The sequence below is a fragment of the Python bivittatus genome, unplaced genomic scaffold (assembly GCF_059951505.1).
Source record: "Python bivittatus isolate LINGU-HERP-01145 unplaced genomic scaffold, Pbiv_v1 ctg000070_np1212, whole genome shotgun sequence".
NCBI lineage: Eukaryota > Metazoa > Chordata > Lepidosauria > Squamata > Pythonidae > Python > Python bivittatus.
The window spans coordinates 2,324,144-2,342,516 of record NW_028277034.1 but is presented as its reverse complement, the minus strand read 5'-3'; the positions used below and the strand labels follow the sequence as shown (position 1 = coordinate 2,342,516).

At 39.6% G+C, this 18,373-nt stretch overlaps 1 protein-coding gene across 1 annotated transcript in view; it reads left to right on the top strand.

Moving 5' to 3' along the window:
• The window catches only part of KDR (kinase insert domain receptor), a 52,378-nt gene that overhangs the window by 21,546 nt on the left and 12,459 nt on the right, over positions 1-18,373 (top strand). The window contains exons 10-20 of the mRNA XM_007425330.3: positions 1,186-1,342; positions 5,173-5,296; positions 6,415-6,523; positions 7,929-8,273; positions 9,344-9,490; positions 10,303-10,434; positions 13,121-13,227; positions 13,635-13,770; positions 15,049-15,153; positions 16,158-16,271; positions 16,631-16,719. Coding sequence (XP_007425392.2) covers positions 1,186-1,342; positions 5,173-5,296; positions 6,415-6,523; positions 7,929-8,273; positions 9,344-9,490; positions 10,303-10,434; positions 13,121-13,227; positions 13,635-13,770; positions 15,049-15,153; positions 16,158-16,271; positions 16,631-16,719 — 1,565 coding nt within the window. The remainder of the gene's footprint in view (positions 1-1,185; positions 1,343-5,172; positions 5,297-6,414; positions 6,524-7,928; positions 8,274-9,343; positions 9,491-10,302; positions 10,435-13,120; positions 13,228-13,634; positions 13,771-15,048; positions 15,154-16,157; positions 16,272-16,630; positions 16,720-18,373) is intronic.

The following is an 18,373-nucleotide window of genomic DNA, read 5'->3' as shown; positions in this document are numbered from 1 at the left end:
GGCTTTGTGTCCTGGACTTTTCCTGTCTTCATGCTTCTTCTTACTCCTGGATCACAGTGGATACTTCCCATTACCTCGCCCATCCTTCCTGCTTTCTGTTCACTGTCTTCTTGAGCTTCACCCTTTGCATTCCTCCTTCCTTTGCATCCTCAGGAAACTTCCTCATCTTTTGCTTTAAAAATAGCCATGGAGGCGGTGGTGTAGGGAGAACAGCATCCCACAGTTAGCAACCAGCATATCCAAATACTGCTATGGAATGATGCTGGTCACTTCGTAAGAAATGGGCGATGCTGGCTGAACCCATGTTCATGAAATGCTTTAGGATGGCAACAAGGAGCCAAGGGTAATCTGGAGGATAAATAAGGCAGTTTTCACTTTCAGAATTTGACTGCACTTAAAGGAGAAGCAAATATTTAAATACCATGAATTATTTTGTGATCAGTTAACTCTGTACCAGAGCAGCATAAGGGAGCAGATTTTGTCCTCTCTGCCCAAGTGAATTCTAGTGCAACATTCTGTCTTTTCTCCTAGAAATGAATTAATCTTTCATTTAAACTGGGGTAAGGAAAGAAAGGGATTCATGGTTACTCAAAGGAGCCATTGGTTTGGTTGGCATGTAGCATTAAGTCATAATGTGGTTGCTTACTTTTCACTTAGTATGAAGTTGAAACCAAACTTAGTTTAGCATTCTAGTTGCAGATTGAACCCATTGGCTTCTTTTTATTCCCTAGCAATTGGTAGATAGGAGGGTGTTGTCAACCTAGAGACGGCTTGGAGGCCTCATGATTAGTAGATGCTGGTGAGTTCTCCTACCATAAATTTGTCAAATCCCATAGCTAACAGTCTTCATCAGATCTTCTGGTAGCACATTCCATTAATGCATTATGTGGGGAAAACTTCCTTTTTCATGTCCTGAATCTCTTGACTCATCCAGAGTTGGTGGACATAAATCTTTCCTCTAATGAGATGGATTCAGTAACAGAAAGGGAATTCTAGACACTGTTTCTTGTTAGCCAGTGAAGGAGCAAAAAAGGGACATCCTGGTGACCAGCACTGGTCAAATAGATTTCTATCTGAAATTGTGACAATCAATTCAAAGTTCTGAATCTCAAAGGATGTCCATCTCTTCTCTCAGAATTAGTTCCTGTTAACTGCTACTCATTTATTTAACTTTTCCTCTGGCAGTTCCACCTCAGATTGGGGAGAATGCTCTTCTGTCGTCTGTGGATTCTTACAAATATGGCTCCACTCAAACTCTTACATGTACAGTATATGCTGTTCCAGCAGTGAGCCACATTCAGTGGTACTGGCAATTTGAGGAAGAATGCACTTTCAATCCACAGTAAGTAGAACACAATTTCCCAGTTATTTCTTTTTCCACATTTGATTTGGTACTAATATACTGTGTTGGTGATTTGTTTAGTTCTCTCTTCACAAATCAGTTTTTGCTGGGTTGGTTCCAGTATACCTAGGCTTAGTATTTGGGACTCCAAAAATCTAGATGACCACTAGGTGGCAGCAAAGAGACCCAGAAATGCTAGTTCTTCACTGTCCTCTAGAGTTCATCTAGATTTTGCATTCAGATCTATTAGTGTACCAAAGAGACAATTGGATCTAAGTCTCTCCAGGTTCTCAAAGATCAGCTTAAAGTCTTCTCATTGTAATGCTGTAGAGGCATTACAATTCTCAGTAGCTGCCCTATAATGTGGATTTCCATTTTTTGCATCTGTCCAAATTCAACCTTGACCATTTTTTGAGGACAATGGAAATGTACTCCAGTCCTCAGATTTCACTATATATTATCCACTTAGATGCTCAGTTCAGAGGAAACCATAATTTTACACTAGCCAAATAAGCCATATCCAGTCTGGATTTTCTTCATACCTGAGATCAGAATCCATTTTTGGTTTGGGGCTAACCACAGAGTCCTCTATGGGTTGTTTAATTAGTTTTAGGATAAGTCAGGATCTAATATTAGGGTTTGATTGTGGCTTTTCCCCATAAACCACAGTTTAAGCTATCAAGATGAGCTAAAATTCAACTCCAGCAGCACTGCTGTCCAGTCATTATGGGAATTGTATACTATTTTTTATTTATGGCCCAAAGACCTGAATAACATTATAGGAGTTGAAGACTAACATATCGGGGGATGGGTAGCCTGAGGAAGGCTAGGTTCCACAAAAACACTATGAAGATTTATCATTTATTGAAAGCTTACAGAGTTGTTCTTATAGATCAGTATTTCTCAACTTTAGCAACTTTAAGATGTCTGGACTTGAACTCCAACTCCATGGCTGGCTGGGGAATTCTAGGAGTTGAAGTCCAGACATCTTAAAGTTGCCAAGGTTGAGAAACACTGGGATAGATGGAAGAAGAGCAAGGAATGCTTTCTTCACATATTTTTGATTCCCTTACACAATAAGAACCTGTGATTTCCATGTATTTCTGACCTGGATCTCACTTAAAATCTGTATGTCAGCTAGAAAGTTTCCTTAAACAAAACTGAGATCCTGAAGATCTGAATTCTCTATGGAGTAATCAGTTTCAAGTCTTGTATGTGAATCATCACAAAATGAACCTTTTGATGCAAAAGAAAGCTTTCAGAGAAGTTGAAATTCTCTTTCTGCAAAGGTGTCTGCAAAGACAGGCAAATGATGAAAGCAGCACCATGTGTACATCTATTGCATGTATGAAAGGGGCAGAGTTTGCATCATGTTCATGCAGTACTGCCTCTGTCACTTTGATGAGAGCCTTTGTTCCTGCAGATGCCTCTGTTCCTGCCCTTCTCAGTAATGGCTCTGCTCCTTTTTTGTTCACTCATTTAAACCATCCTGCAGGCAACCTGATCCCACCAAATCAAGAATCACATTAGCAGTGTCACATAGCCAATTCATAAAGCTAATTCAGAGTGAAGGGAAAACATTCAGCCCTAATTCTGAATAGATAATTCCAAGCAATCTCTGAGCATGTTGGCAGTCTCTTAAAACGAGCCCCATCCACATGTATGTCATGGTCTGATACCCTTTGCTGCCTCCCCAAATGGTTAAGGTCATTCTTCAGCCATTGTGGGCTATAGGAAGAACGGGGGGTATATAAAAATACTTACTTCCACCCCTTCTTGGCTGGAACCACAACTTCCTTCCTTCTCATGACTTTGTGCCTATAAAGGCACTTGGGAATTGGATCCAGCAACAAAAGGTGTTACAAACATAGCAAAATGGCAGGTGACTTCTTCTTCTAGGGAAAAATACCTTGTAGTGGCAAAAGTTCTCTGTTAGTGATATCCATTAACCTGAGTTGTATCCAAAACTTGCTTCTCTGTTTCTGGTGATCGTGTGAATATTGTTGATAATGCGGTGTACTCTGGGTTGGGTGGTTGATTGAGATTAATATATATCCTGCTTTTCTATTCCATTCAGACATAGCCAAGATTGTTGGAAGGAAGGGAGGGAGGGGGGAGTGAAGTCTCTTTTGAATTGAGCTTGATTCCTGATGACTTTCTGGGTATGTCCGTGTAGTTTCCCTTGGGAATGATCCCCAAATGATTTTCCACTGCCTTCTTCAGGGATGTTTTGGATTTTCCAGTTGTCCCTACAGCCCTGGGATTTCTGGTGGTCCCCTAACCAGGCCAGTCTGACCCTGCTTAGCTTTTCCAGATCAGCTAGATGCCAAGACCTGGCTGGGCACAGGCAGAGCACAGAACTAGCGAAACAACTGAACGTTGTTGCACAGTGTGGGTTTATTTAGTATTCATGCTCATGCAGTCTCTTGCAAGCTACCATGAGATTTGCCAGGGCTAACGTGTCTAAGTCAATAAAGAAATAAGGAAAACCTTTTCTGCTTGATAGCTACTGTTTGCTTGTCTATAGCCAGTTAGGCAATGGTTTAAAGCTGCTCAGATTCCCTGAAAATCACTGGGCTTTTAGCAGTTTAATTGTGTGCCAGATTTTGGCTATAGGTGGCTGCTGGCTCTCAGCTTAGAATGTTTTTATTGTTGTTGATCCATATGACAGATCTGTGGTCTTCTCCCCCAATTTCCTACGCCACGGCAAACCAGGGCTTCATTTGGCTGTCTTATCTCTGTGAAAGGGCATGTCAGAGGAAGCCCCTTGATTGATGGTAGGGAATGATAGAATGAGCTCTGACCGAGGACCACTTCACTTCCCTTATCTGAATTTTGCACGAGAACAGACTTCCTTTAGAATGAAAAAAAAAAAGAAAAGAAAAGAAAAAGGAGCCTGTTTTCCTGTTGTTGTTTTTAAAACAACTTCCACTGTCTTCTTCCTTTGGTGCCTAACCATTTCCTATGCAAAGTTCAGTAGTCCAGAGAAATATATTAGGGAGTCCAGTGGTTTCCATGTTAATCTTTGCCTTTCTTCGAACAAAATGAACTCTGATTGTTAGTTTTATGAATGGAGATTTATTCCTAGAACACTGTTTCTTACCTTTGGTATCTAATTGGGCTGAGCTGGCCAGAATAAAGAAAGGATTTACCTTGAGGGCCTGAGAATATCTCTTTGCACATAGTAGTAAGGACTTTTAGGCATCATCTGAGAGTTTATGGGTTACCCTAAAATAGGAGCTGCAGAAAAATATTGCAGTGCGAAAAGAATTTTCCTGTTCATTGTTACACCCCACCAGTTGAGGATGCTGTCCAGTAATGTCCTGGATACTCGTCTCTCTAATTGTTAAGGCTCTTCTGAAATAGGCCCATTGCTGAGAATTCTTGGAGTGAATGTTGCGCAGCTGGAGGGCACAGAAGTTGAGAAAGATTGTTCTACAGAATCAGATATCCTCATTCAGTCACTATGTTCATCAAGCACATATAGGCAACTTCTACCCCATTAACTCCATCTTCAAACTGTAGAGCTCCTGTGGAGCTCAGCTGATCAGTTAGTTGCTGGATATTGGAGGTAAGATCTTAATTAGACTCACTGGGGTTAGATGGTTTTTAATTTCCCTATTCCAAGTGATTCCCACAAAGCTGAGATCACTGGTGCATGGTCTTTAACCTCACTTCGCTGATAATCCTAGCATATTGGAGATGCTATTCTCCACAATGAACACTGCAGGTAAAATTGTAGTTTGCCACCTACTATTAACAATTGTGAAACAGTAATTTTGTTAGCAAAGCATACAAGTGAAAGATGAAATTTCTTTTATTTTTCTCAGCCAAGCTAGAATGGGGAATAATCCCTATGCATGTAAGAAATGGAAAACCATAACAGACCGAAGAGGTGGAAATCAGATTGAAATCCTAAAAGATCAGTTTGTTGCTATTGCTGGGAAAATGAAGGTGAGACATTGATTTTGCTATTTGCTGTTGGAAAGTTTGGTGGTAGAATCTAAGTTGTTGGCTTATTTATAAGACATAATCATGAGCCTACGATCCTAAATAATATATTGCAATTCTCACTGTGCATAAATAAAATTGCTACATAAATGAAGAACTGTATGCATAAAACAGAAAGTCACATAGTCCAGTGACAGAAAACTGGGGAATGATTATAAATTTATAAATTATAAATACCAGCTGGTCTCAGGTATCTCTTAGCCCAGTAACTTAGTTGTAAAATGGATGTGATAGCATTATACATCAAGCAAAACAAACTTGGCAGATATCTTTGTGGGGTTTTTTTGTTACCATTATTAATCATCCCTAACATTAGTTATCATAAATGCATTCACTGAAATGCATAATTTAAAAGGGTTTACAAAGGGCAAAATCTAAAAGATTTTGAACCTTAGGAGTTAGGTTTGGTTAGAAATGGCATTTTAAGTGTTCTTGGAGGTTTTTAATATGAGAAGCAATGTAGAAATGATGATGATGATGACAACAGTCCTGTAAGGGCTTACTTGGAGTTAAGCCCCATGAGATAATGGCTTTTTTCTAGTAAGTACTGTTTGCGGTTTGGTTTATAGCTTCAGGCTGAAATCTTAAGCAATATTATTTAGTATTTATTTCCTCTATTTATATTATAGTTCTTAGGTCAAAGTATCACTTCTTAGCAGGAAAATCATTCTGAACTCAATGGGTCTAAGTTTTACATAAATCAGGGTTAAGCCTGATCAGAGGGATGTAGAAAAATTCCTGGAGAAAGTGTTGGTTTTTCAGCTTTACTCCATCTCTGGATTTTTATGGACAAACAATAAGCTCTCTATTGACTATTGTTGCCAGAGAGTTGAGCAATGATGAACAGTTTTACTTCTATTCACCACAGAGGGAAGCCAAATGGTCATGTAAGTTTCAGATGCAAATAGGATACTTCAAACAAGGGTGGGTTGTGTTGCAGTAGAATTCATAGCTTAGATAAACTAACATGGCCACATGTTCCATTGACTCATTTTGCAAGAGACCAGTTCAAGCTTTTAGCATTAGCCTGGCCTTAAACCACTTCACTTTTTTTCTTGTAGACCGTTAGCAGTCTCACCATTCAAGCAGCAAATGTGTCCACCTTGTACAGATGTGTAGCAAATAATAAAGCCGGAGTGGGTGAAAGAATAATTTCCTTTCATGTGACTAGTAAGTCTTGTTTGCATATGCATTTCCACTGAACACATCTACCTCTGTTTCTCTAACCATGTCAAGTGCCTTCTTGTTCTGTATTTGTGCATAGAAATACTTCCCAAATGAATGTAAAAGATCAGGGCATCCTCAAGGGAGGGCAAGAGGGGGCATGATGTCATCATAGAAATGACACAAATGATTATTTGTGCAATGAAATCATGATGTCATCACACAAATAACCATTTGTGTCATTTGTATGATGACATCATGCCCTCTCTTGTCCTCCCCTGAGGACACTCATGGTTTCAGGCAGATGCCTTTGGTAATAAGACTAGCATATTCCTATGGCAAGTTCAGAGTAGATTAGTTTTGTGTAATGGTTGTGAAAGAGAAAATTGTTATTACTTTTTAGGAGTAAGTTTTAAACAGAGTTTGAATGCTGGGTAATCTCCCTGTTTGTGGAAAAAAACTCTGTTGGTTAATGTGTAGATTTATTGTATATTTATTGAAGCTCCAAAATGACCTACAGGGGTCATTCATTCACCCATTTCAGGGTCTGAAAAGCATTGATTGCAGACATCAGAGCCCTCCCATAATTTAAAACCCTGCTGTAATTTTCAAGGTTACAAAAGAGGAAAATTATTAAAATTTAAAATGATTAAATACTGAGGAACTCGTTGACCTCTGAGGTACTTTCCAGCTCTATGCTTTTATGATTCTATGATAATCGTGCTAGCTGAATTAAATTATATTAACATGTGCATTGAATTGAATCAAATTTAATTCTGGTCCTGGCTGTGCCCACTTTGTTGCCTAACCAGTAGTGATGGATGTTGGAGTCTGAATCAATGACATCTGAAAAGACATAGGGCCTAATCTGTAGCACAGGATGAGCAAGTTTCTTGGGACCAAGGAACACCCAGTCTCTTTTGGTAGGTTCAAAATGGGAAAAATCTTCCAGATTTGGTGGAGGATGCTTCAGGACTTGAAATGGATGCCTTAAGGCTCTGTGAGGCTTATTGCACCCATCCTTAAAACTTTCCTCAAAATGAGCAGAAGATAGAATTCCATCCACTGGTTGAAAGAATGCTCTATGGAGTCTATGCCCATCCTTGAAATAATAAGTGGAACTAGAGTCCACTCATTTTCTCAGTGATAACAGTTCCAGGGGAGTCAGAAAAAGTCAAGATGGCAGTCACAAATGTTTGATCAAAGCCTTCTCCCTTTTTCATACATGTAAAAAAGGGCAAGGCTTTGACTGAGTGATTGTGGATGCTGTCCTGATGGATGCCCCTGAAGAGGTCTCGGAATATTTCAATAAGAGGCCCACCAAGCATTATTCTCTCTCAGAGCATGATAGGCAATGGTTCTCTGATCATTTCTTTTTGATCCCTTCTGATCCTTTTCCTTTTATTCCCAGGAGGCCTTGAGATCAGTCTTCAGCCTCAAGGCCAGCCTACCAAGAAGCACAACGTAACTTTGCACTGCACCGCAGACAAGCACACGTTTGAAAACCTCTCCTGGTTTAAGTTCAGCCCTCGTGTTTTGGGGACTCGCCTGGATAGGCTGCCTATGCCTGTTTGCAAGAATTTGGAGGCCCTCCAGAAGCTGAATGGCACCACCACAAAGGCCATTGGGGGGAACATTACCTTGAGTCTCTTTCTCCACAATATTACCCTCCAAGATAGTGGGGAGTATGTGTGCATCGCTCTGGATAAAAAGAGCAAAACTCGACACTGCCTTGTCAAACATCTTGCTATTCAAGGTAATCCCTATGCTGTGTGACAATAAGAGGGAATATTGCCTAATTTTATTCAGTTATTTGTCACCCCAACTGAATCAACCCAAAAATCAGGCAAAAAATGTCAGTGGTTCACCCATGTTTCTATATATGCTCTCAGCTTTAACTGTAGCATCCACCTAAACTCTCTACATCAAGGATAGCTAATCTTTTTGGTAGGCAAGGACTGTATATGGTGGCCTCTGCCAAGCTCGGAAATCACACCATAGTCTTCATGCATTTCCCAATCTCCACATAACAGGAAATTGTGCGGTCAGTCTTCTGCAATCACTGTCTAAGTAGGCAATCCTAGAGCAATTTAACATTTAAGCAGTAATCATTATGCAAAGCAAGAAAATACAGAGCAAAATGTAGGATACAAAAATGAATATATTTAATATGTTCCCAAAGTGTGTGTTTTCTTGCAGTTTTATTCACTGTGTAAAACATTGGTCAGGGTTGTACAGCTTTTTCTGGGCCAAAGACTGCATTGGGATTTGAATGATGTGCAAGAGACCACACTCCAAAAGTAGTGGGTTGAGCTAGTGCAAAAACTGGATTTGATTTCATTTACATTTAAAGTTAATGAAAATCAAGTTGAGTTATTAAGCCTAAGTTCCAGATTAGTTCCTTGTTCTTTTACATTAACAGTGACATTTGATCACATCTGGAAGTATTTAGGGGCTGTATTCAAGGCTCCCAGGGGTCACATGGGAGGTTTAGATTGTGCACCTCTGATGTGTCATGTATGGGGGAAAATGATCAATATAAATCCTGCTCTTTCACATCCAAGTAATCTTTACATTAGAAAAATAGGTGCAGTAATGTTGAAGGGTCTATAAATGAGAAATCTAATGGATATAAATAAATTCTGTGTACTTGTGTTGGAACATTTTGTGTTCATTCTACAAGTTTAGGAAAGAGCTTCTAGCAAGGCTACTAACCATTGTGTTCCTTCCATTTATTGTAATGAAGCATCAGTTGCTTTCAGGTTTGCCTTTCTAGAGGGGCATTTTTCAGATCTTGCTCCTAACATTTTTATTTCTTGCAAACAGAACCAGTGGCACCCACAATTACAGGACACCCTCAGAATCAGACAACAAACATTGGTGAAACCATAGAAGTAGTTTGCACAGCAAGTGGGATTCCTCCTCCACACATCACTTGGTTTAAAAACAATAACTCTCTGATTGAAGATTCAGGTGAGACCCAAGGTTCTCCCCTACAGTTGCTTAGGTTAAATAATTCCCCACTGATGTTGTAATGCTCAACGTATTCCTCATCCAAGAAACACATTTTCTACCATGTCTCCTGAATGCTCGTATCTGTCCTTACTGAACATTCAGGAAGCAAAACTGGGATCCCATTGGGGCAATAGGCTTTGCCCCTACATTAATTTCTTGCCCAATTCTAATCCCAATGAAATCATTGATTTTATTCACAAGAGGCATGATACAATTCCTGTATCATGTTGAAGGTTACAGCATGTAAACCATTGCCAATGGTGATTTAGTTTTTGTGACTAAGCAAATCATAGCATAATATAGCATCTGACGAAGATATAACTCCATCAGGAAAAAATAGATGTCCAAATTCCACCCAGCTATTGGTTAATTTTACTTACAAATATCAGATTGCTACTGAAATCATCCACTTTGGTTGGAAGCTCCTACTAGTGCTAGAACTGTGTTGAGCTGGTTTCACTCATATCTTATCTCCATTATCATGGTTGTATATGTTTCAGGACTGAACCTCATCACAAAAAACAAGTCCAGAGATCTAATCTAGATAACTTCAGTTTCAGATAAATGCTATATCCAGCTCTGTAGGTCAGCTGTTCGAAAAGAAAATGTAAAGTGGAGTTTTAGAATGCTCCAGTTTGGTTTTTCTTCATGTTGGATGAGAAGAAAGTCTAAAACTAAAAATGCATATACGTCAATATCTTTATTTTAACCCTAAAGTCAACCAAATCATAGCAAAAGGAGTTATTTGTACTTCTTGTACCCTCTACAAGGTATTGTCCTGAAAGATGGGCACCAACGGCTCACCATACGAAGGGTGAGAAAGGAAGATGAAGGTCTCTACATGTGCTGTGCCTGCAATGTCCTAGGTTGTACAAAAGCAGCTGCATTTTTTGAAGTGGAAGGTTGGTGGCAATATGCATTTCCAGGGTGATTTTTGAAAGTCTTACTTTCTGTGTCATTCCTCCTTAGAATTGTGTTTCAAGCTCTGTTGATGCAAGTCTGGATGATAGGAGATTAATTGATACTTAAATGAAAATGGAGCTAAAGAGAAGCAAGCTTGCCAAATCTGGGGCCAGACAGGAAGTCCAGAAGCTGGATGGCAGCCATGGGAGAAATGCCAAAATCTAAGTGGAAGAGGAAAGCTTGGAATTTAGGAGGGATGCAGATTATACTACATTTAGATAATTTCTAAGTGGCTCTCTTAATTTGGGCCAAGTGTGCCGATTACTTAAATAATGTCAAAGGTCTCACTCTCTATCACATTATATTGAATAAGGCTATGTAGTACTTTGGATTCTATTCAAAAAAGATGTTTTGGCGCACATGACAATGTAAACATAATACATGTCCTCAGCTTTTTAAAGCAGCTGCATCTTTCTTGAGATTCCACAAGATTCTGCAGCTGACACATGATCTTAGGAAAAGATACAGCTGCTTGAAAGGGTTGCAGATGAGTGAAATGTTCATGCTTCTGCATGCTCCAAAGAACATTTCTGATACTGAATCCAAAGCATTGCACAGCCCTGTGATTTAATGTTAATATGTGAAATATTAATATACTAGCTTTCTATACAGCTTTTCGAAAGGACTGCTTCAGTGTCATGATTGAGGGTTTTTTGTTGTTGTTTTTTTAAACCAAGCATGTTAGAGTTATATCCTGTTATTCTTACAGTCTCCAGCATGCAGTTGATGTGTTGTGCTAGGCAACCTATCACTCTTGGATGAAAAATGCCTGTAAATAATTCTTTGTCCAAATATGTAACATCAGTTATTTAACAAATAAGATTTGTTTCCCTAGAATCTAGCATGTTTTCTTTATTTCTTTCTTTTTTAAAGTGGAAACAACTGAAAGCTTTACTACATATATATTGAACAGTGAACTTAGTATTATAAATGATTGTTCACTCTGGAAAATTTAATAATAATTTTATCATTAAAATGTAATCTGCATGTGGCAGGGGCAAACACATGGAAAACTTTCTTCCAATAATTCAGAGTCCTTGTAAGCCTAACCCTAACCCTTAGCATTGTCTATAGTACCCTGGTGCTATCAAGAGCAAAATGCCCAAGCACAAGTCAGAAAGGAGGGTTCTTAATGCAGCAGTGATGCTTTACTCATTTGGAAATGAGTAATCTCATACTTGTTGATATTTATAAAGGCGACCTACTCTCTACATAGCCATTTAGATTAGGACCACTTCTCTAAATAGCATCAACTCTTAAGTCCAGAGGCTAACATCACCTGGTTGTACCAATGACAATGGACATCAAGCATAGGAAATCTGTCCTGAAGGGCCAGATTAGGTGATGGGTCAGCAGGGCAACATTTCTTCCCTTCCTAGTGGGTCATTGGGGTGAGATTTGCAGCTGACTTTGCATGGCTTGTTGAGACCCATACCTTAAAAGGAGGTGAAGCCAGGACCCATTTTAGGTGATATGGGTGAATTTTAAGGGGTAAAAGGCTTAGACATCATTTGATTCCTTAGTCCCACCAAAACGTTAACAACAAAAATAAAAAATAGAAGCATAGAAGCAGCAGTAGGAGGATGACACTTAACATTTGGTTTCACCCACTCTAAGGGTCAGGTCCAGCTTAAAAAGGTCAGCTTTTTGTTCTTAGACACTCTAAAAAAAATACTAGAACGGAATTAGCCTGTGCTGTTGAGCCTGTCACTCTATTCTAATCATCTAACTTCATATAGGATGTCCTACAGAGTTTCCTTCATTTATCCCTGCCTGTCTTCCCCAACCTGACACTCTCAAGTGGTGTTGGAGCCGTAAATCCCAGATGACCTATTGGCTAGGAATGGGGACTTGCAATCACAACAAATCTGGAGAAGAACAGTTTGGGAAAGACCAATCTATGTCCTTTGTTGGTTAGAGTCACTAATCCCCTTTAATTCACTTTCTCTATTCACCTTCTGTCAATAAGATTAGTCTTTCTTTGGAGTTGGCTTATCATCTGCCTAAGCCTAATTATACTTTTTCTTCACCCTCTTGTTTCACTGATGAAATGACCCATTGCTAGTTCCTTGGCATTTTCCATCTTCTTCATGCAGCCTGGATCTCTCATTGATACACGTTCAGAGAAATTAGAAAACTGTCACATTTTCCTGGAGCTGTGCAAATCTTACTGGAGCTGAAAGATTCACGCTAACTGAAAAATCTTCTCCTGTTGTTTTAAATGGGAAAATATTTGAACATTGAATTAGATCCAGACACGCTTTGGTTGGTTTTTATTTGTTTGGTCCTGATCAGTAGGTCATTATTGCTGCCATAGCTATGTGACTCTCTGGCTTATAGTCCAGTAGTGAAGAAGATACTTGATAATATGTTTACCAGTATAGTATTATGATCAATCTTTATGTTCCATTTTTGTATGGTACAGGAAAGGGCGGTGGTCGTTGTATTTTGTTCTGAAGAAAGATATGCTGTTTTCTTAACATATTTTTGTCTTAGACCTGTTAGGTGTTGGGCATCTGAAGTTTTTCTTTCGTGGACAAGAGTGCCCTTTCAGTATTTCAGCTGATGACCTATCCCAACAGGCTTTGGATCCTATCAATGAATCATTTCATTGTTTCTTCCCAGGCACTGATGAGAAAACAAACCTTGAGCTCATTATTCTTGTTGGAACAGCAGTCATTGCCATGTTCTTCTGGCTGCTCCTCGTAATCATTCTCCGGACTGTTAAACGGGTAATGAAACTAACTCTCCCACTGTCCTGTTGGCATTAGTCTTGCATAACAAATGAAACCTGACGGGCATTCTTTTGTCTGGTTCTCGGCTTTGTCTTGAAATCAACAGAGGCTTTTCCCTTTTCTTGGTGCATCACATTCCTGCAGAGCATTGCAGGCATGTAAATATTTTCATTTTAATTGGTGGAGAGAGAAAAAGTCCTCTTTTCAGATATTAATAAAGCAAGTTTCTAATGATGGTTGATGGGTATATGCCCCACAAAGCAGTTACGGGAAATGGCTTCCTTGCATTTCTGGAAAAAAGAAAAAGAAGTACTTCAAATCTTAACAAAGCTAGTAAATGTGAGAGATGGCGATTGCTCAATAGTAAGGATAACTGACTATTGCTGATACTATGTTTCTTTCAGGCCAATGGAGGAGAACTTAAGACTGGCTACCTGTCTATCATTATGGATCCTGATGAAGTCCCTATGGATGAGCAGTGTGAACGTCTCCCTTATGATGCCAATAAATGGGAGTTCCCCCGGGACAGGCTGAAGCTAGGTGTGCTCTCTTCCTTTGGACAAATAAGTGTCTGTCCTGATAGCCATGAAACTAGAATTTTGGGGGAGTGGACATTGGCTTGGGGATCACATGACACTTAGAAAGTCAACACATTTGTGCTTGGAACTTCCACTGGGAACATTCTTCAATGCAGAGAATGTGTTAACATTCCTGAGACTACAAAGTAAACTTGTAGACATTGTAGATTGTTTATAGGCTGTGTTTCAGGGTATCCTTTGTCAAGGGGTTAATGTTTGAGTTTCCCAGGAGGGTTCATGGGCTTTAATTAGCACTGGAAGCCAGCCAGGTCCCATCCTTTAGGAGAGGGAGGTCATCAGACAGTCAAAGAGAAGTGTGGCAGAATGCAGAAAAAGACATGGCACATTTTCAATGATTTCCACCAATCCTGAATGATGGAGTCATTGGTAGTGTATCACATAGGGCACTGAAATCTCAGCTGTGCCACAGCCCTAGGGAATGTGCCAAAGCTGTGACTGTTGGAATCCATCTCTTAATAATGCCATTAGCCATAAAACATGCTATGTAGTAATAAAAGAAACTCTCAGGATAAACAGAATACACGCCTTTGTCACAGAGCAGCCCAAACATGCACCCAGCTGTATGCAGTTGGCAGCCAGGACTTTCTTATCAGAGGAGGGCAGCCCTTCCTGGCACCTGTCCTTTCATAAAGTGACATCAGCTGCGCAGTTCTTGAGCATCATGTTTCTAATTCTGAATCATTGGGGTTGAGCAAGTTCATACCATCAGTTTTGCTACTTCTTCAGAGATGTTCTCAGAAGAATGACTTTGTAGCATCACGATATTTGTAGCTCCCATTTTGCTATAGCCACAAACTCTCTTGGTGGTCTTAAGCAAGCCCAGCCTGAATGCCCCGATGCCACAGTACTATTGGCTGACCTCACAGGAAAGTTACCAGGGTTATAGCTAAATAATAGAGACCCAGTTAAGGCAAGGCCTTGGGCTTATACTCCTGCCTGGGTCTCCTGCATTGAGCTGCCCTCCCTATAATCTCATATACTCAAGAATAACACAACCTTATATTTGGTTTGATGACACAATATCCATGGCCAGCACTGAGACATATTTGCAAGGATGCACAATGGCTAGATTCTTCTTTTGTCTGACTGGTTTCTTTGTACTGGTGGCATTCTCAGATTCTTCCCCTCCTTCCTCAGTTTTTTTTTAATGGAATGGGTAAATTTCTTTCCTGCCATTTGGGGATAAATGTTACTCTTTTTCTTTTTCATACCTATCCAGGTAAGCCACTTGGTCGAGGAGCATTTGGTCAAGTTCTTGAAGCAGATGCATTTGGAATCGACAAAACAACTACCTGTAGAACCGTAGCGGTCAAAATGCTGAAAGGTAAGAATCAATAATCTAAAATCACTTAGCGAGGAAGTGATGGTAAGCAAATGTAAAAGCTACACTGATTATAACTCTTGGATGAGGAGAGTTGTACTGTATTTAGCTGTTTTTTAGCAGCTTCAGGGGTGAAAGATGTTCTCCTGCTTTGTTCTGTGGTCCTGACAATTGTGCCTAGTCACCAAAAGACAGGTAATGTGCACAGGCTGACTGCAGCAACAGATGCATTTCTGCATTTCCTGGCTAGTCTGGATAATCACCAGCTGTTGCTGAACAAGGTTTTTACATTGAATTTTACACATCACACATCTGTCATTAGCAAGCATGCATCATCTGAATGGAAAGAATACAGTCATTTTCTGACCAATGGAGAAATTTCAGGACTGCCACCACCCTAGTTTGCACAAACTTTACTGGGGGCTATGCATGATAGCTGTGCAATACATCATATTCCTTACTCACGGTATTAGTATATGTAAATTCTGCAGGTCTCTGACATTAACTGATGCCTAGTTCTTATGCATATTCTGCAAATTCTCTATGCAATTTCTAATAGCAACAAATCTCTACTAAATTTGCCCCACTAATCTGGACAAAATACTATTTTGATCTCTCCTGTGGTTTGCCTCAAGAAAGAGCCCACCATTTAGACTTGTCTATAGTAGAAAGAAACTCAACCCATTGTAATGTGAGAGATGAGGCATAAAATAGAGATGTTAATTGCTCCAGGTAAAGTCCAAAAGAACTCCTGGTGGAGTAGCCATTCCTATAAAATGCTTTAATAAATGTGACTCAAGGTTTAGAGCAGACTTTCAGGGTCCTGTTTAGGATCTTATGTTACTGCAAAGAAGCCAGATAGACCTTAGGGATTATGTAATTCTTCCATATCTTTTGGAATGGAAGTTGGTAGCTCAACTAACTGGAGGCTCTCCAGATATAGTGGGACTACAATCTCCAGAATTCAGTTTATTACTGCTACTATCTGTGTTCCTTTTCTTTTGCAGAGGGTGCCACACACAGTGAACATCGAGCATTGATGTCTGAACTCAAAATTCTCATTCATATTGGCCATCATCTCAATGTGGTCAACCTACTTGGGGCTTGCACAAAACCAGGAGGTCAGTGTTGCTACTTAAGAGAGAACATCTCTGATTTATCTTACAAACTGTGTTAATTGATTTTACCCTAACAATCAATCATGAATAGATTTCAAACAACTCATCTTGTAGACCTTTCTGAAGTTCAGCAATCAAGAAAAAAAGCCACAAAACTAAACAGAAATATTTAACAGAAAACTTACAGAGAATTAGTCAGCAGGACAGGTTGATGTCTGTTTAATACCTTCCTAATTCTTAACTCTTCCTATCTTAAGGCTTAAATTCTGTCTGATGATGTTTGCCCTACTTTTGTTTTAAAATTGGATATGCTTTGGTTAATTTTCATGATTTGCCATTTTTTTTCATTGTACTTTGTTCAGGTCCACTCATGGTGATTGTGGAATACTGCAAGTTTGGAAATTTGTCTGTGTATTTAAGAAGCAAGCGAAATGATTTTGTCCCTTACAAGGTGAGATTTCACAGCTTGGAGAGCCCTTCAGTGTCTTTATGATGAGATTTGTTGAATGTTGTGCAGTGTAGTCGTTGGTATTTGAATAGGAATAGAAGACTCAGGTTTTAATCTACCATCAGCCCCAGATCCTTCCTGGGTGACTTTGGAACAGTCATACTCTTTCAGCTCAACCTATTTTACTTGGTGGTTGTTGAGGGGGAAAAAATCAGTCTTGAACCATGCTTAAGTATAAACACACACCAAATGAAAATACTAAGTGTTCCTAACAATGCTTCATGAAATGAAAGCTTCATTAAGTTGGTTGGCCTCTACTTTTGGTAAGCCCTTTTCACATTTTGCAATTATTAAGCGTAGAGATGTGGAGAGCAATTCCACTCCTATTCTTTTCTCAGTAGATTATACATTTAACCTTTTCATCATGAAGCCATTGACTAGCTTTAGGCCTCTTCCCCTGTTATTCAGGTAAAATGGCATTTGCTTCCTTGTGGCTCTCTCTCATATTACTCAGTGGTTCCAATCAGCTAAGATAGTTACCACTAAGAGTATAGTCCTTTACATGTAAAGTGCAGACATAAATGCCTAGGACTGATTTCTGAGCAGAACTATCCACAAACAATTTGCTACCAGAGGCAGAGAGCAAAATGGTAGCCTTCCGTGTACACAAGCCATCTTGATAAGCATCTAATCTTACTTCAGCATTGATGGTGGAAGGATGTTGTCTGGGCAAGAAAACAGCTGAAGGCAGGGGCACCCAACTTTTGTCAAACCAAGAGTTATACCAACCTTTTGACAGCATTTCTGGGGCTGCACTGCTAAAAAGGGAAGAGCCATTAAAATATGGAATGAAAATGACATTAAAGGCAATGTTGAGGTTGACTTACTGTAGATTAGATTTATTATCTTGCCTTTCATTCAGGTGCACAAAGTGGTGTACATAGCACTCTTTCCTCTAATTTTTATCCACAACAATCTGTGAGTAGGTTGGGCTGAGAAATGGTGACTGGCCTGACGTTCCCCCATGAGTTTCTTTGGCTGAGGGTGGACTAGAACATGGGTCTTCTCACTTCTAATCCAACTTCTAATCCAACACCTTAGGTACACTGCACTGTCCTTTTTGCTTTTAATTAATTTAATGAGTAGATGTGGCCCTTGGATTGCAAACTGCATACCTAAGCCTTAAGGAATGAAGGACAGATTATGTATCATAGCTGTGTCCTCCAACATGGTGCTGCCATTACTTTCCCTCTTGTCAAAGAACACAGGGAACCAAATTAGTCATGCTAATTTGCTCTAATAATTTGAGCACTATTTGCCCACAATTTGTTTTAGCTGGAACTGCTATATGGGAAACTGCTATATGGGAAAAGTAAGGAGCACAGTTAGTTCCCATGCGTGCTTTTGGGTTGTGATTTAGGAGTCATCAGGCTTAGGTTATTTCCTACTCTAGAAATTGTATGAATTATGTTAGATGGAGCTACTGGGAACCAGCATCCAAACTGTTCCTTGCCATCTAAAAACTGGCTCTTTTTCTTCTTAGCTCAGGGACATATCTAATAGGCATTACTGCACTTACACTACTCCATGCCATAGCACAATCACGAGAGCAATGAATGAACTATGGAGAAAGTGTTGTACTTTGAACACTTGTCGA